Genomic DNA, 23932 nt, shown 5'->3' with positions numbered 1-23932 from the left:
TATGCAGCTACTGGTCCTACGAACCTGTCCAGTGTTTTTTTGTTGCTGCTTGTTGCTCTTTTCTTTCCTCTCTCCACTCACCGCAATAGGTTAAGGCAGATGGTCGCCCACCCTGAGCCTGGTTCTGCTGGAGGTTTCTTCTGATAAAGGGAGTTTTTCCTATCCAATGTTGCCTATAGGCTTGTTCATGGGGGATTTGTTGGGTTTTCTTTACATATGTGTATAGCCTTGAATGGACTTTGGTATATATATTGGTGCTATATAATATAATATTGAATTGAATTGTGTATGTTACAGTAATTAAGATATTGTGCTATAATTACATTGTGACAATTATTTATATAGATAATGTTAATAACATCTTGTGATACGAGTAAATAAATGGCCTGATATACATTTTTTTATGATGTGTAACTTTATTTGATAAAAGGAACATTTGTTAAAATAGAACACTTAACACTTGAACTTCAATACATAAAATTAGAGCTAGCTTTCCAAAACTTCCACAAGTATTTTATTTATCACGTAATATATTAGTATACTTTGTATTATATATTAAGATTATTTAAAAATATCAAAACACCAACACAAAATAAATTTAAAATCCGTTTATGTGTAATACATTAGGCTTAATAGACTATTTTAATACTACCTTTCTACTTCAACAGACAAAACACTTCAAAATTGTGTCTGTCACTGCCCATCTGTACATCAGTGGAAGCAAAGCTGTGATTAAAAAGACTGGCCTGCCCATATAGAGCAACTTGGCATTTATACAAGGAATTGCAAACAGAAGATTAAGGGATCAATCTTAAAACAGTCTAAGTACACCATCAATTATTATATTTTTAAGCAAGGAAAAGAAGATATTCGCATATGCAAAAAAAATCTGATGTAATAGCCACTAAAGGCAAAACATTTATGATCCATAGAATACACGCATTTCCACTCCAAATGTACATTGACATTTTGAGTTTTCAAGAAAATTCTAACTTAATTGAAGCGCTACCTGTTAGTAAGAAACCTGTCATCAGACAGAACATTTTCAGGTCTCCTCTGAGCACACTTGCTTACAGCGGGTACAGCATAAGCAGCAGCAACGACAGCAGTAATGCCAGAGCCGATGGAGGAGTCCAGTGCTTGTTTCTTGAGGTGCTTTAGTTTCTTCTGTCTTCATCTGCCTATGATATGTTTTGGTAGAAATTTGCGGTGTTATCTGCATAGTTTCATCCCAATCTGTGGATGTATCAAATGATAAAGTTTGAATAGCTTTTTCTTTAGTTGTCAGTATCTTAGAGATGTTGTCTTTGATCTGGAGTGTCTCAATCTCAAGGAGCATGTAATCTTTAAGTTTTTGGAGCTCTTTGCATTTTTCATCAAGTGTTTTCAGGTGACTCTCCTGGTGAGATGTAGATGTGTCCATATGCAGTCTCTGTATCGTCTTTGTCTTCCCTAATTGTTGCTTTTCTTTCTGCATCCATGTTCTTCTGACAAACTGATTGATAATCTTAAGTCTTTTCTCCAGTTTGTTTCTCATATCATGCCCCTTGCTCTTCATCTGATTAATCTCTCTTCGTACCATTACCATGTCCATCCAGATCATTCGCAAACTTTTGGACATCTTCCTCTGATCTCCAAATTTGATATTTGACTGAAAAATATTCTCCTCCCAGTCAAAATGTTTTAGGTTTAAGACAATCATATTTTTAATATTCGCAAGTTTATGTCTAGCTGTATAAACCTTAAGATTCAGACCTTGAATGCTGGTTTTCTCAATATTCAACTCATTTAATAGAGGGTCTACATGGTCTTTTGTCATTTGTAGATCAGACTTTGTAATTTTCAGCTTGTCTATTTCTTCTCTTAGCTCTTCCTCTAAGCTATGCATTTGATCCTGGATGTTCGATGTAATTTGCTTGAAGTCCATTTTCTTTTTGTTAATTAAACATTTCTCTCTTTCCAAATAGCCAGTGTCTTCCTTCAGTTGTTCTTTCAGTGTTTCAAGATCTTCCTTTTCTAACAAAAGTTGTTGTTCCAGTTGGTTTTGGATTTCTTCTTTATGGATAATCATTCTTAGCATACATGTAAAGTCTTCCATTTTATTCTGTAGCATCTCAGAATAAGAAGTGATATATCTCTTCTGGTCTTTCAGAGATTTATGCTTTTGTTCCAAAACAGTGCCCAGACTCTGTACACCTTCACTTTGTTGTTCAAGTATGTTAAATTTGTTATGCATGTTGTCAATCATCCTTTGATTCAGCCGTTGAAATTTTACTTTTAGTTTCTCTAGGATATTCTCCCTTTTCAGCAGTTGATCTTGTTTCATTTTCAGAAGAGACCTTTCTTCTTTTAGCACATTCTGCTCATTCAAAAGCATGTCTCTCCCTTCGTCAATGTAAGACTTCATCTGACTGAATTGTTCTGTTTCTATTTCAATTTTCTTCATAGCAACTTCAAGATGTTCTTTCTTGTTGTTGAGATCCCTCCTCAAAAGCTCCAGTTCTTCTCTTTCTGTCATTAAATATTGAAGATTTGATTGTAGCTCTTGGGTTTGTCTATTGATATCATCCTGTTTGAGCTGTTGTTTTTCTTGTGTTAAGACAATCATGTCCAGGACATTCACAAGTTTACATTTAGCTGTATGAATGTCAAGAGTGAGACCTTGAATGTTAGTTTTCTCACCCTCAATCTCAGTCAACAGAAGGTCTACGTGTTCTTTTGTCATTTGTAGGTCAGACTTTGTGATTTTCAGATTGTCCATTTCTTCTCTTAGGTCTTTCTCTAAGCTTTGCATTTGGTCCTGGATGTTCGATGTCATGTGGTCAAAGTCCAGTTTCTCTTTGTTAAAAAGATTTTTATGTCTGTTAATGACATGTTTCTCTGTTTCCAATCTGCAAGTGCATTCCTTCAGTTTTTCTTTCAGTGTTTCAAGATCTTGCCTTTCCAACAAAAGTTGTTGTTCCAATTGGTTTTGGATTGCTTCTTTATGGATGATCATTCTTAGCATATGTGTCAAGCCTTCCTTTCCATTCTGTAGCATCTCAGAACAAAAACAGATACCTTCCTTCTGGTCATCCAGACATTTATGCTTTTGTTCCAAATCACTAACCAGAGCCCCAACACCTTCATTGTGTTGTTCCAGTATGATAAATTTGTTATTCATGTTGTCAATTATCGTTTCGTTCAGCCGTTGAAATTTTACTCTCAGAATCTCTAAGAACTTCTCCCTTTCCAGCAGTTGATCGTATTTAATTTTCAGATCAGACCTTTCCGCTTTTAACACATCCTGTTCATTCAAAAGAACGGCTCTTTCTCTGTCAATGTCAGACTTCATCTGACTCAGAAGATCTCTTTCCTCTTTGATGTTTTTCAAAGCATCTTCAACCTCTTGTTTTTTGGTGTTGAGATCCCTCCTCAAAAGTTGCAGTTCTTCTGTTTCTGTCATTGAGGTTTGTTGACTTAATTGTAGCTCTAGGGTTTGTCTATTGATATCATCTTGTTTAAGCTTTTGTTCCTCTTGTGTTAAGACAATCATGTTCATGACATTCACAAGTTTACTTTTAGCTGTATGAATTTGAAGAGTCAGACCTGGAATGTTAGTTTTCTCACTCTTAATCTCAGTCAACAAAAGGTCTACATGTTCTTTTGTCATGTGTAGGTCAGACTTTGTGATTTTCAGTTTGTCCATTTCTTCTCTTAGGTCTTTCTCTAAGCTTTGCATTTGGTTCTGGATGTTCGATGTCATGTGGTCAAAGTCCATTTTCTCTTTGTTAATGACATTTTTCTTTCTTTCCAAATTGCCAATGTCTTCCTTCAGCCCATGTTTTAGTGTTTCAAGATCTTGCTTTTCTACCAAAAAACGATGTTCCAGTTGGTTTTGGATTTCCTCTTTATGGATGATCATTTTTAGCATATGTGTCAAGCCTTCCTTTTCCTCCTGTAGCAGATTTGAATAAAAAGTGATATCTTCCTTCTGGTCATCCAGAAGTTTATGCTTTTGTTCCAAATCATTGACCAGAGTCATGACACCTTTACTCTGTTTTTCCAGTATGATAGATGTGTTATTTATGTTGTCAGTCATCCTTTTATTCAAACATTGGAGTTTAATTATCAGAATCTCCAGGAACTTTTCTCTCTCTATCAGTTGATCTTCCTTCACTTTCAGATCACACCTTTCTGATTCCAACCCATCTTTTTCATTCAAAAGCATGACTCTTACTCGGTCAATGTCAGATTTCATCTGACTAAGTTGATCACTTTCTACTGTGATATTCATCATGGCATGTTCAACCTCTTGTTTCTTTTTGTTGAGATCCTTTCTCAAAAGTTCCAATTTGTCACTTTCTGCTATTAGGGTTTGTTGACTTGATTGTAGATCTTGGGTTTGTCTTTTTATGTCACCTTCTTTGAGGTGTTGTTCTTCTTGTTTTAAGATCATCATGTTCATGAGGTTAAGAAGTTTGCTTCTAGCTGTCTGAACCGGAAGGCTCAGACCTAGAATGTTAGTCTTCTCACTCTTAATCTCACTTACCAAAAGGTCTGCGTGGTCTTTTATCATCTGTAGGTCAGACTTTGTGATTTCCAGCTTGGTCATTTTCTCTCTTAGGTCAACTTCTAAGCTATGCATTTGCTCCTGGATGTTCGATGTCATCTCCTCAAAGTCCAGTTTCACTTTAGTAATTACATGTTTCTCTCTTTTCAAATTGCCAATGTCTTCCTTCAGTTCTTCTTTCAGTGTTTCAAGATCTTGCTTTTCCATCAATAGTTGTTGTTCTAGTTGGTTTTGGATTGCGTCTTTATGGATGATCATTTTTAACATATGTGTCAAGCCTTTCTTTTCAATCTGTAGAATCTCAGAATAAGAACAGATATCTTCCTTTTGATCCTCCAGAGATTTATGCTTTTGTTCCAAATCATTGACCAGAGTCACCACACCTTCATTGTGTTGTTCAAGTGTGGTAAATTTGTTATTCATGTTGTCAATTATCTTTTCATTCAGCCGTTGAAATTTTACCCTTAGAATGTCTAGGAACTTCTCCCTTTCCAGCAGTTGTTCTTCTTTCATTTTTAGATCAAACCTTTCTAGTTTTAATACATCCTTTTCATTTAAAAGTACATCTCTTTCTAGGTCAATATCAGACTTCATATGTCTGAGTTGATCTCTTTCCACTTTGATATTCTTCATAGCATCTTCAACTTCTTCTTTTTTGTTGCTCAAATTCCTCCTTAACAGTTTAAGTTCTTCTCTTTCTGTCATTAAAGTTTGTTGACTTGATTGTAGCTCTTGGGTTTGTCTGTTGATGTCATCCTCTTTCAGCTGTTGTTCTTGTTGTTTTAGGACAATTGTGTTCCATACATTCACAAATGTATGTCTAGTAGTCTCAACCTGAGAGGTTACACCTTGTATGTTGGTTTTTTCACTCCTAACCTCACTTATCAAAAGGTCTACGTTGTCTTTTATCATTTTTAGGTTAGACATTGTGATTTCCAATTTGTCCATTTCCTCTCTAAGGTTTTCCTCTAAGCTATGCATTTGCTTGTGGATACTCGAAGTCATCTCCTCAAAGGCTAGTTTTTCTTTATTGATTACATGTTTCTCTCTTTTCAAATTCCCAGTGTCTTCCTTTAGTCCTTCTTTCAGTGTTTCAACATCTTGCTTTTCTAACAAAAGTTGTTGTCTAAGTTGGGTTTGGATTGCTTCTTTATCGATTAATATTCTTAGCATATGTGTCAAGCCTTTCTTTTCAATCTTTAGAATCTCCGAATAAGTACAAATATATTCGTTCTGGTCATCCAGAGATTTTTGCTTTTGTTCCAAATCATTGACCAGTGTCACCACATCTTCATTGTGTTGTTCGAGTGTGGTAAATTTGTTATTCATGTTGTAAATTATCTTTTTGTTCAGCCGTTGAAATTTTACTCTCAGAATCTCTAAGAACTTCTCCCTTTCCAGCAGTTGATCGTCTTTAATTTTCAGATCAGACCTTTCTTCTTTTAACAAATCCCGTTCATTTAAAAGCACGGCTCTTTCTCTGTCAATATCAGACTTCATCTGTCTGAGATGATCTCTTTCTTCTTTGATGTTTTTCAAAGCATCTTCAACCTCTTGTTTTTTGGTGTTGAGATCCCTCCTCAAAAGTTGCAGTTCTTCTCTTTCTGTCATTGAGGTTTGTTGACTTAATTGTAGCTCTAGGGTTTGTCTATTGATATCATCTTGTTTAAGCTTTTGTTCCTCTTGTGTTAAGACAATCATGTTCATGACATTCACAAGTTTACTTTTAGCTGTATGAATTTGAAGAGTCAGACCTGGAATGTTAGTTTTCTCACTCTTAATCTCAGTCAGCAGAAGGTCTACATGTTCTTTTGTCATGTGTAGGTCAGACTTTGTGATTTTCAGATTGTCCATTTCTTCTCTTAGGTCTTTCTCTAAGCTTTGCATTCGGTCCTGAATGTTCGATGACATCTGCTCAAAGTCTATTTTCTCTTTGTTAATGACATTTTTCTTTCTTTCCAAATTGCCAATGTCTTCCTTCAGCCCATGTTTTAGTGTTTCAAGATCTTGCTTTTCTACCAAAAAATGATGTTCCAATTGGTTTTGGATTTCCTCTTTATGGATGATCATTTTTAGCATATGTGTCAAGCCTTCCTTCTCCTCCTGTAGCAGATTTGAATAAAAAGTGATATATTCCTTCTGGTCATCCAGAAATTTATGCTTTTGTTCCAAATCATTTACCAGAGTCATGACACCTTTACTCTGTTTTTCCAGTATGATAGATGTGTTATTTATGTTGTCATTCATCCTTTTATTCAGACATTGGAGTTTTATTATCAGAATCTCAAGGAACTTTTCTCTTTCTATCAGTTGATCTTCCTTCACTTTCAGATCACACCTTTCTGCTTCCAACCCATCTTGTTCATTCAAAAGCATGACTCTTACTCGGTCAATGTCAGATTTCACCTGACTAAGTTGATCACTTTCTACTGTGATGTTCATCATGGCATGTTCAACCTCTTGTTTCTTTTTGTTGAGATCCTTTCTCAAAAGTTCCAATTTGTCTCTTTCTGCCATTAGGGTTTGTTGACTTGATTGTAGATCTTGGGTTTGTCTTTTTATGTCACCTTCTTTGAGGTGTTGTTCTTCTTGTTTTAAGATCATCATGTTCATGAGGTTAAGAAGTTTGCTTCTAGCTGTCTGAACCGGAAGGGTCAAAGCTAGAATGTTAGTCTTCTCACTCTTAATCTCACTTACCAAAAGGTCTGCGTGGTCTTTTATCATCTGTAGGTCAGACTTTGTTATTTCCAGCTTGGTCATTTTCTCTCTAAGGTCAACTTCTAAGCTATGCATTTGCTCCTGGGTGTTCGATGTCATCTCCTCAAAGTCCAGTTTGTCTTTAGTAATTACATGTTTTTCTCTTTTCAAATTGCCAATGTCTTCCTTCAGTTCTTCTTTCAGCATTTCAAGATCTTCCATTTCCATCAAAAGTTGTTGTTCTAGTTGGTTTTGGATTGCGTCTTTATGGATGATCATTTTTAACACATGTGTCAAGCCTTTCTTTTCAATCTGTAGAATCTCAGAATAAGAACAAATATCTTCCTTCTGATCCTCCAGAGATTTATGCTTTTGTTCCAAATAATTGACCAGAGTCACCACACGTTCATTGTGTTGTTCAAGTGTGGTAAATTTGTTATTCATGTTGTTAATTATCTTTTCGTTCAGCCGTTGAAATTTTACCCTTAGAATCTCTAGGAACTTCTCCCTTTCCAGCAGTTGTTCTTCTTTCATTTTTAGATCAGACCTTTCTACTTTTAATACATGCTGTTCATTCAAAAGTACATCTCTTTCTAGGTCAATATCAGACTTCATCTGTCTGAGTTGATCTCTTTCCACTTTGATATTCTTCATAGCATCTTCAACTTCTTCTTTTTGGTTGCCAAAATTCCTCCTCAACAGTTTAAGTTCTTCTCTTTCTGTCATTAAAGTTTGTTGACTTGATTGTAGCTCTTGGGTTTGTCTGTTGATGCCATCCTCTTTCAGCTGTTGTTCTTGTTGTTTTAGGACAATCATGTTCCATATATTCACAAATGTATGTCTAGCTGTCTCAACCTGAGAGGTTAGACCTTGTATGTTGGTTTTTTCATTCCTAACCTCAGTTAACAAAAGGTCTACGTTGTCTTTTATCATTTGTAGGTCAGACAATGTGATTTCAAGCTTGTCCATTTCCTCTCTAAGGTCTTCCTCTAAGCTATGCATTTGCTTGTGGATACTCGAAGTCATCTCCTCAAAGTCTAGTTTTTCTTTATTGATTACATGTTTCTCTCTTTTCAAATTCCCAGTGTCTTCCTTTAGTCCTTCTTTCAGTGTTTCAACATCTTGCTTTTCTAACAAAAGTTGTTGTCCAAGTTGGTTTTGGATTGCTTCTTTATCGATTAATACTCTTAGCATATGTGTCAAGCCTTTCTTTTCAATCTTTAGAATCTCAGAATAAGAACAAATATCTTCATTCTGGTCATCCAGAGATTTATGCTTTTGTTCCAAATCATTGACCAGTGTCACCACACCATCATTGAGTTGTTCGAGTGTGGTAAATTTGTTATTCATGTTGTTAATTATCTTTTCGTTCAGCCGTTGAAATTTTATTCTCAGAATCTCTAAGAACTTCTCCCTTTCCAGAAGTTGATCGTATTTAATTTTCAGATCAGACCTTTCTGCTTTTAACACATCCTGTTCATTCAATAGTACGGCTCTTTCTCTGTCAATATCAGACTTCATCTGTCTGAGATGATCTCTTTCTTCTTTCATGTTTTTAAAAGCATCTTCAACCTCTTGTTTTTTGGTGTTGAGATCCTTCCTCAAAAGTTGCAGTTCTTCTCTTTCTTTCATTGAGGTTTGTTGATCTAATTGTCGCTCTAGGGTTTGTCTATTGATATCATCCTGTTTAAGCTGTTGTTCCTCTTGTGTTAAGACAATCATGTTCATGACATTCACAAGTTTACATTTAGCTGTATGAATGTGAGGAGTCAGACCTTGAATGTTACTTTTCTCACTGTTAATCTCAGTCAACAGGAGGTCTACGTGTTCTTTTGTCATGTGTAGGTCAGACTTTGTGATTTTCAGCTTGTCCATTTTTTCTCTTAGGTCTTTCTCTAGGCTTTGCATTTGGTCCTGGATGTTCGATGTAATCTGCTCAAAGTCCACTTTCTCTTTGTGAATGACATTTTTTTGTCTTTCCAAGTTGCCAATGTCTTCCTTCAGCCCATTTTTTAGTGTTTCAAGATCTTCCTCTTTGTGGATAATCATTTTCAGCATATGTATCAAGCCTTCCTTTTTCTCCTCTAGCAGATTTGAATAAAAAGTGATATCTTCCTTCTGGTCATCCAGAAATTTATGCTTTTGTTCCAAATCATTGACCAGAGTCATGACATTTTTACTCCGTTTTTCCAGTATGATAGATGTGTTATTTATGTTGTCAGTCATCCTTTTATTCAGACATTGGAGTTTTATTATCAGAATCTCCAGGACCTTTTCTCTCTCTATCAGTTGATCTTCCTTCACTTTCAGATCACACCTTTCTGCTACCAACCCATCTTTTTCATTCAAAAGCATGACTCTTAGTCGGTCAATGTCAGATTTCATCTGACTAAGTTGATCACTTTTAACTGTGATGTTCATCATGGCATGTTCAACCTCTTGTTTCTTTTTGTTGAGATCGTTTGTCAAAAGTTCCAATTTGTCACTTTCTGCCATTAGGGTTTGTTGACTTGATTGTAGATCTTGGGTTTGTCTTTTTATGTCACCTTCTTTGAGGTGTTGTTCTTCTTGTTTTAAGATCATCATGTTCATGAGGTTAAGAAATTTGCTTCTAGCTGTCTGAACCGGAAGGCTCAGACCTAGAATGTTAGTCTTCTCACTCTTAATCTCACTTACCAAAAGGTCTGAGTGGTCTTTTATCATCTGTAGGTCAGACTTTGAGATTTCCAGCTTGCTCATTTTCTCTCTTAGATCAACTTCTAAGCTATGCATTTGCTCCTGGATGTTCGATGTCATCTCCTCAAAGTCCAGTTTCTCTTTAGTAATTACATGTTTCTCTCTTTTCAAATTGCCAATGTCTTCCTTCAGTTCTTCTTTCAGCGTTTCAAGATCTTCCTTTTCCATCAAAAGTTGTTGTTCTAGTTGGTTTTGGATTGCATCTTTATGGATGATCATTTTTAGCATATGTGTCAAGCCTTTCTTTTCAATCTGTAGAATCTCAGAATAAGAACGGATATGTTTCTTCTGGTCATCCAGAGATTTTTGCTTTTGTTCCAAATCATTGACCAGAGTCACAACACCTTCACTCTGTTGTTCCAGTGTGGTAAATTTGTTATTTGTGTTGTCAATTATCTTTTCAGTCAGCTGTTGAAATTTTACCCTTAGAATCTCTAGGAACTTCTCCCTTTCCAGCAGTTGATCTTCTTTCATTTTTAGATCAGACCTTTCAACTTTTAATACATCCTGTTCATTCAAAAGTACATCTCTTTCTAGGTCAATATCAGACTTCATCTGTCTGAGATGTTCTCTTTCCTCTTTGATGTTTTTCAAAGCATCTTCAACCTCTTGTTTTTTGGTGTTGAGATCCCTCCTCAAAAGTTGCAGTTCTTCTCTTTCTGTCATTGAGGTTTGTTGACTTGATTGTAGCTCTTGGGTTTGTCTATTGATATCATCCTGTTTAAGCTGTTGTTTCTCTTGTGTTAAGACAATCATGTTCATGACATTCACAAGTTTACATTTAGCTGTATGAATGTGAGGAGTCAGACCTTGAATGTTACTTTTCTCACTCTTAATCTCAGTCAACAGGAGGTCTAAGTGTTCTTTTGTCACGTGTATGTCAGACTTTGTGATTTTCAGCTTGTCCATTTCTTCTCTTAGGTCTTTCTCTAGGCTTTGCATTTGGTCCTGGATGTTCGATGTAATCTGCTCAAAGTCCACTTTCTCTTTGTTAATGACATTTTTCTGTCTTTCCAAGTTGCAAATGTCTTCCTTCAGTCCTTTTTTTAGTTTTTCAAGATCTTGCTTTTCTACCAAAAGTTGTTGTTCCAGTTGGTTTTGGATTTCTTCTTTATGGATGATTATTTTTAGCATATGTATCAAGCCTTCCTTTTCCTCCTGTAGCAGATCCGAATAAAAAGTGATATATTCCTTGTGGTCATCCAGAGATTTATGCTTTTGTTCCAAATCATTGACCAGAGTCACCACACCTTCATTGTGCTGATCCAGTGTGGGAAATTTGTTATTTATGTTGTCAGTCATCCTTTTATTCAGACATTGGAGTTTTATTATCAGAATCTCAAGGAACTTTTCTCTTTCTATCAGTTGATCTTCCTTCACTTTCAGATCACACCTTTCTGCTTCCAACCCATCTTGTTCATTCAAAAGCATGACTCTTACTCGGTCAATGTCAGATTTCACTTGACTAAGTTGATCACTTTCTACTGTGATGTTCATCATGGCATGTTCAACCTCTTGTTTCTTTTTGTTGAGATCCTTTCTCAAAAGTTCCAATTTGTCTCTTTCTGCCATTAGGGTTTGTTGACTTGATTGTAGATCTTGGGTTTGTCTTTTTATGTCACCTTCTTTGAGGTGTTGTTCTTCTTGCTTTAAGATCATCGTGTTCATGAGGTTAAGAAGTTTGCTTCTAGCTGTCTGAACCGGAAGGGTCAAAGCTAGAATGTTAGCTTTGTCACTTTTAATCTCACTTATCAAAAGGTCTGCGTGGTCTTTTATCATCTGTAGGTCAGACATTGTGATTTCTAGCTTGCTCATTTTCTCTCTTAGGTCAACTTCTAAGCTATGCATTTGCTCCTGGATGTTTGATGTCATCTCCTCTAAGTCCAGTTTCTCTTTAGTAATTACATGTTTCTCTCTTTTCAAATTGTCAATGTCTTCCTTCAGTTCTTCTTTTAGCGTTTCAAGATCTTGCTTTTCCATCAAAAGTTGTTGTTCCAGTTGGTTTTGGATTGCGTCTTTATGGATGATCATTTTTAGCATATGTGTCAAGCCTTTCTTTTCAATCTGTAGAATCTCAGAATAAGAACAGATATCTTCCTTCTGGTCATCCAGAGATTTTTGCTTTTGTTCCAAATCATTGACAAGAGTCACCACACCTTCATTGTGTTGTTCGAGTGTGGTAAATTTGTTATTCATGTTGTTAATTATCTTTTCGTTCAGCCGTTGAATGTTTACTCTCAGAATCTCTAAGAACTTCTCCCTTTCAAGCAGTTGATCATCTTTAATTTTCAGATCAGACTTTTCTGCTTTTAACAAATCCCGTTCATTCAAAAGCACGGCTCTTTCTCTGTCAATATCAGACTTCATCTGATTGAGATGATCTCTTTCTTCTTTCATGTTTTTGAAAGCATCTTCAACCTCTTGTTTTTTGGTGTTGAGATCCCTCCTCAAAAGTTGCAGTTCTTCTCTTTCTGTCATTAAGGTTTGTTGACCTAATTGTAGCTCTAGGGTTTGTCTACTGATATCATCCTGTTTAAGCTGTTGTTCCTCTTGTGTTAAGACAATCATGTTCATGACATTCACAAGTTTACATTTAGCTGTATGAATGTGAGGAGTCAGACCTTGAATGTTAGTTTTCTCACTGTTAATCTCAGTCAACAGAAGGTCTACATGTTCTTTTGTCATGTGTAGGTCAGACTTTGTGATTTTCAGATTGTCCATTTCTTCTCTTAGGTCTTTCTCTAAGCTTTGCATTTGGTCCTGGATGTTCAATGTCATCTGCTCAAACTCCTCTTTCTCTTTGTTAATGACATTTTTCTGTCTTTCTAAATTGCCAATGTCTTCCTTCAGCCCATTTTTTAGTGTTTCAAGATCTTCCTCTTTGTGGATAATCATTTTCAGCATATGTATCAAGCCTTCCTTTTTCTCCTCTAGCAGATTTGAATAAAAAGTGATATCTTCCTTCTGGTCATCCAGAAATGTATGCTTTTGTTCCAAATCATTGACCAGAGTCATGACATTTTTACTCCGTTTTTCCAGTATGATAGATGTGTTATTTATGTTGTCAGTCATCCTTTTATTCAGACATTGGAGTTTTATTATCAGAATCTCCAGGAACTTTTCTCTCTCTATCAGTTGATCTTCCTTCACTTTCAGATCACACCTTTCTGATTCCAACCCATCTTTTTCATTCAAAAGCATGACTCTTACTCGGTCAATGTCAGATTTCATCTGACTAAGTTGATCACTTTCTACTGTGATGTTCATCATGGCATGTTCAACCTCTTGTTTCTTTTTGTTGAGATCCTTTCTCAAAAGTTCCAATTTGTCAGTTTCTGCTATTAGGGTTTGTTGACTTGATTGTAGATCTTGGGTTTGTCTTTTTATGTCACCTTCTTTGAGGTGTTGTTCTTCTTGTTTTAAGATCATCATGTTCATGAGGTTAAGAAGTTTGCTTCTAGCTGTCTGAACCGGAAGGGTCAAAGCTAGAATGTTAGTCTTCTCACTCTTAATCTCACTTACCAAAAGGTCTGCGTGGTCTTTTATCATCTGTAGGTCAGACTTTGTGATTTCCAGCTTGGTCATTTTCTCTCTTAGGTCAACTTCTAAGCTATGCATTTGCTCCTGGATGTTCGATGTCATCTCCTCAAAGTCCAGTTTCTCTTTAGTAATTACATGTTTCTCTCTTTTCAAATTGTCAATGTCTTCCTTCAGTTCTTCTGTCAGCGTTTCAAGATCTTCCTTTCCCATCAAAAGTTGTTGTTCTAGTTGGTTTTGGATTGCGTCTTTATGGATGATCATTTTTAGCATATGTGTCAAGCCTTTCTTTTCAATCTGTAGAATCTCAGAATAAGAACGGATATGTTTCTTCTGGTTATCCAGAGATTTTTGTTTTTGTTCCAAATCATTGACAAGAGTCACCACACCTTCATTGTGTTGTGCCAGTGTGGTAATTTTGATAATCGTGTTGTGAATTATCTTTTCGTTCAGCCGTTGAAATTTTACCCTTAGATTATCTAGGAACTTCTCCCTTTCCAGCAGTTGATCTTCTTTCATTTTTAGATCAGACCTTTCTACTTTTAATAAACCCTGTTCATTCAGAAGTACATCTCTTTCTAGGTCATTATCAGACTTCATCTGTCTGAGATGATCTCGTTCTGCTTTGATATTCTTCAGAGCATCTTCAACCTCTTCTTTTTTGTTGCTCACATTCCTCTTTAACAGTTTAAGTTCTTCTCTTTCTGTCATTAAAGTTTGTTGACTTGATTGTAGCTCTTGGGTTTGTCTGTTGATGTCATCCTCTTTCAGCTGTTGTTCTTGTTGTTTTAGGACAATTGTGTTCCATACATTCACAAATGAATGTCTAGCAGTCTCAACCTGAGAGGTTAGACCTTGTATGTTGGTTTTTTCACTCCTAACCTCACTTATCAAAAGGTCTACGTTGTCTTTTATCATTTGTAGGTAAGAGAATGTGATTTCCAGCTTGTCCATTTCCTCTCTAAGGTCTGCCTCTAAGCTATGCATTTGCTTGTGGACACTCGAAGTCATCTCCTCGAAATCTAGTTTTTCTTTATTGATTAAATGTTTCTCTCTTTTCAAATTCTCAATGTCTTCCTTTAGTCCTTCTTTCAGTAGTTCAAGATCTTGCTTTTCTAATAACAGTTGTTGTCCCAGTTGGGTTTGGATTGCTTCTTTATGGATGATCATTTTTAGCATATGTGTCAAGCCTTCCTTTTCAATCTGTAGAATCTCAGAACAAGAACAGATATCTTCCTTCTGGTCATCCAGAGATTTATGCTTTTGTTCCAAATCATTAACCAGAGTCACCATATCTTCATTGTGTTGTTCTAGTAAGCGAAATTTGTTATTCATGTTGTCAATTATCTTTTCATTCACTCGTTGAAATTTTACTCTCAGAATATCTAACAACTTCTCTCTTTTGAGCACTTGATCGTCTTTAATTTTCAGATCAGATATTTCCGCTTTTAACACATCCTGTTCATTCAAAAGCACGGCTCTTTCTCTGTCAATATCAAACTTCATCTGACTAAGATGATCTCTTTCCTCTTTGATGTTTTTCAAAGCATCTTCAACCTCTTTTTTTTTGGTGTTGAGATCCCTCCTCAAAAGTTGCAGTTCTTCTCTTTCTGTCATTGAGGTTTGTTGACTTAATTGTAGCTCTAGGGTTTGTCTATTGATATCATCCTGTTTAAGCTGTTGTTCCTCTTGTGTTAAGACAATCATGTTCATGACATTCACAAGTTTACTTTTAGCTGTATGAATGTGAAGAGTCAGACCTTGAATGTTAGTTTTCTCACTCTTAATCTCAGTCAACAAAAGGTCTACATGTTCTTTTGTCACGTGTATGTCAGACTTTGTGATTTTCAGCTTGTCCATTTCTTCTCTTAGGTCTTTCTCTAGGCTTTGCATTTGGTCCTGGATGTTCGATGTAATCTGCTCAAAGTCCACTTTCTCTTTGTGAATGACATTTTTCTGTCTTTCCAAGTTGCAACTGTCTTCCTTCAGTCCTTTTTTTAGTTTTTCAAGATCTTGCTTTTCTACCAAAAGTTGTTGTTCCAGTTGGTTTTGGATTTCTTCTTTATGGATGATTATTTTTAGCATATGTATCAAGCCTTCCTTTTCCTCCTGTAGCAGATCCGAATAAAAAGTGATATATTCCTTGTGGTCATCCAGAGATTTATGCTTTTGTTCCAAATCATTGACCAGAGTCACCACACCTTCATTGTGCTGTTCCAGTGTGGGAAATTTGTTATTTATGTTGTCAGTCATCCTTTTATTCAGACATTGGAGTTTTATTATCAGAATCTCAAGGAACTTTTCTCTTTCTATCAGTTGATCTTCCTTCACTTTCAGATCACACCTTTCTGCTTCCAACCCATCTTGTTCATTCAAAAGCATGACTCTTACTCGGTCAATGTCAGATTTCACCTGACTAAGTTGATCACTTTCTACTGTGATGTTCATCATGGCATGTTCAACCTCTTGTTTCTTTTTGTTGAGATCCTTTCTCAAAAGTTCCAATTTGTCTCTTTCTGCCATTAGGGTTTGTTGACTTGATTGTAGATCTTGGGTTTGTCTTTTTATGTCACCTTCTTTGAGGTGTTGTTCTTCTTGCTTTAAGATCATCGTGTTCATGAGGTTAAGAAGTTTGCTTCTAACTGTCTGAACCGGAAGGGTCAAAGCTAGAATGTTAGCTATGTCACTCTTAATCTCACTTATCAAAAGGTCTGCGTGGTCTTTTATCATCTGTAGGTCAGACTTTGCGATTTCCAGCTTGCTCATTTTCTCTCTTAGATCAACTTCTAAGCTATGCATTTGCTCCTGGATGTTTGATGTCATCTCCTCAAAGTCTAGTTTCTCTTTAGTAATTACATGTTTCTGTCTTTTCAAATTGTCAATGTCTTCCTTCAGTTCTTCTTTTAGCGTTTCAAGATCTTGCTTTTCCATCAAAAGTTGTTGTTCCAGTTGGTTTTGGATTGTGTCTTTATGGATGATCATTTTTAGCATATGTGTCAAGCCTTTCTTTTCAATCTGTAGAATCTCAGAATAAGAACAAATATCTTCCTTCTGGTCATCCAGAGATTTATGCTTTTGTTCCAAATTATTGACCAGAGTCACCACACGTTCATTGTGTTGTTCAAGTGTGGTAAATTTGTTATTCATGTTGTTAATTATCTTTTCGTTCAGCTGTTGAAATTTTACTCTCAGAATCTCTAAGAACTTCTCCCTTTCCAGCAGTTGATCATCTTTAATTTTCAGATCAGACCTTTCTGCTTTTAACAAATCCCGTTCATTCAAAAGCACTGCTCTTTCTCTGTCAATATCAGACTTTATCTGACTGAGATGATCTCTTTCTTCGTTGATGTTTTTCAAAGCATCTTTAACCTCTTGTTTTTTGGTGTTGAGATCCCTCCTCAGAAGTTGCAGTTCTTCTCTTTCTTTCATTGAGGTTTGTTGACTTGATTGTAGCTCTAGGGTTTGTCTATTGATATCATCCTGTTTAAGCTGTTGTTCCTCTTGTGTTAAGACAATCATGTTCATGACATTCACAAGTTTACATTTAGCTGTATGAATGTGAGGAATCAGACCTTGAATGTTACTTTTCTCACTGTTAATCTCAGTCAACAGAAGGTCTACATGTTCTTTTGTCATTTGAAGGTCAGACTTTGTGATTTTCAGATTGTCCATTTCTTCTCTTAGCTCTTTCTCTAAGCTTTGCAATTCGTCCTGGATGTTCGATGACATCTGCTCAAAGTCCACTTTCTCTTTGTTAATGACATTTTTCTGTCTTTCCAAAATGCCAACGTCTTCCGTCAGCCCTTTTTTTAGTGTTTCAAGATCTTGCTTTTCTACCAAAAGTTGTTGTTCCAGTTTGTTTTGAATTTCCTCTTTATGGGTGATCATTTTTAGCATATGTGTCAAACCTTTCTTTTCAATCTGTAGAATCTCAGAATAAGAAGTGCTATATTCCTTCTGGTCATCCAGGGATTTATACATGTGTTTCAAATCTTTCACCAGAGCCACCAAAACTTCACTCTGTTGCTCCAGTGTGGTAAATTTGTTATTTGTGTTGTCAATTATCTTTTTGTTAAGCCGTTGAAATTTTACCCTTAGAATCTCTAGGAACTTCTCCCTTTCCAGCAGTTGTTCTTCTTTAATTTTTAGATCAGACCTTTCTACTTTTAACACATCCTGTTCATTCAAAAGTACATCTCTTTCTAGGTCAATATCAGACTTCATTTGTCTGAGCTGATCTCTTTCCGCTTTGATATTTTGCATAGCATCTTCAACCTCTTCTTTTTTGTTGCTCAAATTCCTCCTCAACATTTTAAGTTCTTCTCTTTCTGTCATTAAGGTTTGTTGACCTAATTGTAGCTCTAGGGTTTGTCTATTGATATCATCCTGTTTAAGCTGTTGTTCCTCTTGTGTTAAGACAATCATGTTCATGACATTCACAAGTTTACATTTAGCTGTATGAATGTGAGGAGTCAGACCTTGAATGTTAGTTTTCTCATTGTTAATCTCAGTCAACAGAAGGTCTACGTGTTCTTTTGTCATGTGTAGGTCAGACTTTGTGATTTTCAGATTGTCCATTTCTTTTCTTAGGTCTTTCTCTAAGCTTTGCATTTGGTCCTGGATGTTCGATGTCATCTGCTCAAACTCCACTTTCTCTTTGTTAATGACATTTTTCTGTCTTTCCAAAATGCCAACGTCTTCCATCAGCCCTTTTTTTAGTGTTTCAAGATCTTGCTTTTCTACCAAACGTTGTTGTTCCAGTTGGTTTTGGATTTCCTCTTTGTGGATGATCATTTTTAGCATATGTATCAAACCTTCCTTTTCCTCCTTTAGCAGATTTGAATAAAAAGTGATATCTTTCTTCTGGTCATCCAGAAAGTTATGCTTTTGTTCCAAATCATTGACCAGAGTCTTGACACCTTTACTCCGTTTTTCCAGTATGATAGATGTGTTATTTATGTTGTCAGTCATCCTTTTATTCAAACATTGGAGTTTTATTATGAGAATCTCCAGGAACTTTTCTCTCTCTATCAGTTGACCTTCCTTCACTTTCAGATCACACCTTTCTGCTTCCAACCCATCTTTTTCATTCAAAAGCATGACTCTTACTCGGTCAATGTCAGATTTCATCTGACTAAGTTGATCACTTTCTACTGTGATGTTCATCATGGCATGTTCAACCTCTTGTTTCTTTTTGTTGAGATCCTTTCTCAAAAGTTCCAATTTGTCAGTTTCTGCTATTAGGGTTTGTTGACTTGATTGTAGATCTTGGGTTTGTCTTTTTATGTCACCTTCTTTGAGGTGTTGTTCTTCTTGTTTTAAGATCATCATGTTCATGAGGTTAAGAAGTTTGCTTCTAGCTGTCTGAACCGGAAGGCTCAGACCTAGAATGTTAGTCTTCTCACTCTTTATCTCACTTACCAAAAGGTCTGCGTGGTCTTTTATCATCTGTAGGTCAGACTTTGTGATTTCCAGCTTGCTCATTTTCTCTCTTAGATCGACTTCTAAGCTATGCATTTGCTCCTGGATGCTCGATGTCATCTCCTCAAAGTCCAGTTTCTCTTTAGTAATTACATGTTTCTCTCTTTTCAAATTGTCAATGTCTTCCTTCAGTTCTTCTGTCAGCGTTTCAAGATCTTGCTTTTCCATCAAAAGTTGTTGTTCCAGTTGGTTTTGGATTGCGTCTTTATGGATGATCATTTTTAGCATATGTGTCAAGCCTTTCTTTTCAATCTGTAGAATCTGAGAATAAGAACAAATATCTTCCTTCTGGTAATCCAGAGATTTTTGCTTTTGTTCCAAATTATTGACCAGAGTCACCACACCTTCATTGTGTTGTTCGAGTGTGGTAAATTTTTTATTCATGTTGTTAATTATCTTTTCGTTTAGCCGTTGAAATTTTACTCTCAGAATCTCTAAGAACTTCTCCCTTTCCAGCAGTTGATCATCTTTAATTTTCAGATCAGACCTTTCTGCTTTTAACAAATCCCGTTCATTCAAAAGCACTGCTCTTTCTCTGTCAATATCAGACTTCATCTGACTGAGATGATCTCTTTCTTCGTTGATGTTTTTCAAAGCATCTTCAACCTCTTGTTTTTTGGTTTTGAGATCCCTCCTCAAAAGTTGCAGTTCTTCTCTTTCTTTCATTGAGGTTTGTTGACTTGATTGTAGCTCTTGGGTTTGTCTATTGATATCATCCTGTTTAAGCTGCTGTTCCTCTTGTGTTAAGACAATCATGTTCATGACATTCACAAGTTTACATTTAGCTGTATGAATGTGAAGAGTCAGACCTGGAATGTTAGTTTTCTCACTCTTAATCTCAGTCAACAGAAGGTCTACGTGTTGTTTTGTCATTTGTAGGTCACACTTTGTGATTTTCAGATTGTCCATTTCTTCTCTTAGGTCTTTCTCTAGGCTTTGCATTTGGTCCTGGATGTTCGATGTAATCTGCTCAAAGTCCACTTTCTCTTTGTGAATGACATTTTTTTGTCTTTCCAAGTTGCCAATGTCTTCCTTCAGCCCATTTTTTAGTGTTTCAAGATCTTCCTCTTTGTGGATAATCATTTTCAGCATATGTATCAAGCCTTCCTTTTTCTCCTCTAGCAGATTTGAATAAAAAGTGATATCTTCCTTCTGGTCATCCAGAAATTTATGCTTTTGTTCCAAATCATTGACCAGAGTCATGACATTTTTACTCCGTTTTTCCAGTATGATAGATGTGTTATTTATGTTGTCAGTCATCCTTTTATTCAGACATTGGAGTTTTATTATCAGAATCTCCAGGAACTTTTCTCTCTCTATCAGTTGATCTTCCTTCACTTTCAGATCACACCTTTCTGCTACCAACCCATCTTTTTCATTCAAAAGCATGACTCTTAGTCGGTCAATGTCAGATTTCATCTGACTAAGTTGATCACTTTTAACTGTGATGTTCATCATGGCATGTTCAACCTCTTGTTTCTTTTTGTTGAGATCGTTTGTCAAAAGTTCCAATTTGTCACTTTCTGCCATTAGGGTTTGTTGACTTGATTGTAGATCTTGGGTTTGTCTTTTTATGTCACCTTCTTTGAGGTGTTGTTCTTCTTGTTTTAAGATCATCATGTTCATGAGGTTAAGAAATTTGCTTCTAGCTGTCTGAACCGGAAGGCTCAGACCTAGAATGTTAGTCTTCTCACTCTTAATCTCACTTACCAAAAGGTCTGAGTGGTCTTTTATCATCTGTAGGTCAGACTTTGCGATTTCCAGCTTGCTCATTTTCTCTCTTAGATTAACTTCTAAGCTATGCATTTGCTCCTGGATGTTCGATGTCATCTCCTCAAAGTCCAGTTTCTCTTTAATAATTACATGTTTCTCTCTTTTCAAATTGCCAATGTCTTCCTTCAGTTCTCCTTTCAGCGTTTCAAGATCTTCCTTTTCCATCAAAAGTTGTTGTTCTAGTTGGTTTTGGATTGCTTCTTTATGGATGATCATTTTTAGTATATGTGTCAAGCCTTTCTTTTCAATCTGTAGAATTTCAGAATAAGAACAGATATCTTCCTTCTGGTCATCCAGAGATTTATGCTTTTGTTCCAAATCATTGACCAGAGTCACCACCCCTTCACTCTGTTGTTCAAGTGTGGTAAATTTGTTATTCGTGTTGTCAATTATCTTTTCGTTCAGCCGTTGAAATTTTACCCTTAGAATCTCTAGGAACTTCTCCCTTTCTAGAAGTTGATCTTCTTTCATTTTTAGATCAGACCTTTCTACTTTTAATACATCCTTTTCATTCAAAAGTACATCTCTTTCTAGGTCAATATCAGACTTTATCTGTCTGAGTTGATCTCGTTCTGCTTTGATATTCTTTAAAGCATCTTCAACCTCTTCTTTTTTGTTGCTCAAATTCCTCCTCAACAGTTTAAGTTCTTCTCTTTCTGTCATTAAGGTTTGTTGACTTGATTGTAGGTCTTGTGTTTGTCTGTTGATGTCATCCTCTTTCAGCTGTTGTTTGTGTTGTTTTAGGACAATTGTGTTCCATACATTCACAAATGTATGTCTAGTAGTCTCAACCTGAGAGGTTACACCTTGTATGTTGTTTTTTTCACTCCTAACCTCACTTATCAAAAGGTCTACGTTGTCTTTTATCATTTGTAGGTCAGAGAATGTGATTTCCAGCTTGTCCATTTCCTCTCTAAGGTCTTCCTCTAAGCTATGCATTTGCTTGTGGATACTCGAAGTCCTCTCCTCGAAGTCTAGTTTTTCTTTATTGATTAAATGTTTCTCTCTTTTCAAATTCCCAATGTCTTCCTTTAGTCCTTCTTTCAGTGTTTCGAGATCTTGCTTTTCTAACAAAAGTTGTCGTCCCAGATGGGTTTGGATTGTGTCTTTATGGATGATCATTTTTAGCATATGTCTCAAGCCTTCCTTTTCAATCTGTAGAATCTCAGAATAAGAACAGATATCTTCCTTCTGGTCATCCAGAGATTTATGCTTTTGTTCCAAATCATTGACCAGAGTCACCACATCTTCATTGTGTTGTTCAAGTGTGGTAAATTTGTTATTGATGTTGTCAATTATCTTTTCATTCACTCGTTGAAATTTTACTCTCAGAATATCTAACAACTTCTCTCTTTTGAGCACTTGATCGTCTTTAATTTTCAGATCAGACCTTTCCGCTTTTAACACAACCTGTTCATTCAAAAGCATGGCTCTTTCTCTGTCAATATCAGACTTCATCTGACTGAGATGATCTCTTTCTTCTTTGATGTTTTTCAAAGCATCTTCAACCTCTTGTTTTTTGGTGTTGAGATCCTTCCTCAAAAGTTGCAGTTCTTCTCTTTCTGTCATTGAGGTTTGTTGACTTGATTGTAGCTCTTGGGTTTGTCTATTGATATCATCCTGTTTAAGCTGTTGTTCCTCTTGTGTTAAGACAATCATGTTCATGACATTCACAAGTTTACATTTAGCTGTATGAATGTGAGGAGTCAGACCTTGAATGTTACTTTTCTCACTGTTAATCTCAGTCAACAGGAGGTCTACGTGTTCTTTTGTCATGTGTAGGTCAGACTTTGTGATTTTCAGCTTGTCCATTTTTTCTCTTAGGTCTTTCTCTAGGCTTTGCATTTGGTCCTGGATGTTCGATGTAATCTGCTCAAAGTCCACTTTCTCTTTGTGAATGACATTTTTTTGTCTTTCCAAGTTGCAACTGTCTTCCTTCAGTCCTTTTTTTAGTGTTTCAAGATCTTGCTTTTCTACCAAAAGTTGTTGTTCAAGTTGGTTTTGGATTTCTTCTTTATGGATGATCATTTTTAGCATATGTGTCAAGCCTTCCTTTTCCTCCTGTAGCAGATCAGAATAAAAAGTGATATATTCCTTCTGGTCATCCAGAAATTTATGCTTTTGTTCCAAATCATTGACCAGAGTCACAACACCTTCATTGTGTTGTTCGAGTGTGGTAAATTTGTTATTCATGTTGTTAATTATCTTTTCGTTCAGCTGTTGAAATTTTACTCTCAGAATCTCTAAGAACTTCTCCCTTTCCAGTAGTTGATCTTCTTTCATTTTTAGATCAGACCTTTCTACTTTTAACACATCCTGTTCATTCAAAAGTACGACTCTTTCTAGGTCAATATCAGACTTTATCTGACTGAGATGATCTCTTTCCACTTTGATGTTCCTTACAGCATGTTCCAACTCTTCTTTTTTGTTGCTGAAATCCCTCCTCAAAAGTTGCAGTTCTTCTCTTTCTGTCATTAAGGTTTGTTGACTTGATTGTAGCTCTTGGGTTTGTCTATTGATGTCATCCTCTTTCAGCTGTTGTTCTTGTTGTTTTAGGATCATCATGTTCATGAGGTTAAGAAGTTTGCTTCTAGCTGTCTGAACCGGAAGGCTCAGACCTAGAATGTTAGTCTTCTCACTCTTAATCTCACTTACCAAAAGGTCTGCGTGGTGTTTTATCATCTGTAGGTCAGACTTTGAGATTTCCAGCTTGCTCATTTTCTCTCTTAGATCAACTTCTAAGCTATGCATTTGCTCCTGGATGTTCGATGTCATCTCCTCAAAGTCCAGTTTCTCTTTAGTAATTACATGTTTCTCTCTTTTCAAATTGCCAATGTCTTCCTTCAGTTCTTCTTTCAGCGTTTCAAGATCTTGCTTTTCCATCAAAAGTTGTTGTTCTAGTTGGTTTTGGATTACGTCTTTATGGATGATCATTTTTAGCATATGTGTCAAGCCTTTCTTTTCAATCTGTAGAATTTCAGAATAAGAACAAATATCTTCCTTCTGGTCATCCAGAGATTTATGCTTTTGTTCCAAATCATTGACCAGAGTCACCACACCTTCATTGTGTTGTTCAAGTGTGGTAAATTTGTTATTCATGTTGTCAATTATCTTTTCTTTTAGCCGTTGAAATTTTACCCTTAGAATCTCTATGAA

General features: G+C 36.1%; 1 protein-coding gene across 4 annotated transcripts in view; it reads right to left on the bottom strand.

Annotated features, from left to right (window-relative positions):
- Positions 1-402: 402 nt before the first annotated feature.
- The window catches only part of si:ch211-250g4.3 (nuclear anchorage protein 1), a 49326-nt gene continuing 25796 nt past the window's right edge, over positions 403-23932 (bottom strand). For 3 of the 4 annotated variants that reach the window (XM_067494133.1, XM_067494131.1, XM_067494130.1), the window contains one exon: positions 403-23932. This exon is cut by the window's right edge and continues 13539 nt beyond it. In XM_067494133.1, the coding sequence (XP_067350234.1) occupies positions 1046-23932 (22887 nt within the window). In that variant the 3' untranslated portion in view covers positions 403-1045. The other variant, XM_067494132.1, reaches the window with a different exon arrangement.

Source organism: Channa argus, chromosome 24 (genome assembly GCF_033026475.1).
Source record: "Channa argus isolate prfri chromosome 24, Channa argus male v1.0, whole genome shotgun sequence".
Lineage (NCBI taxonomy): Eukaryota > Metazoa > Chordata > Actinopteri > Anabantiformes > Channidae > Channa > Channa argus.
Note: the sequence above shows the minus strand (reverse complement) of the source record. Positions and strands in the feature narration are given on the sequence as shown.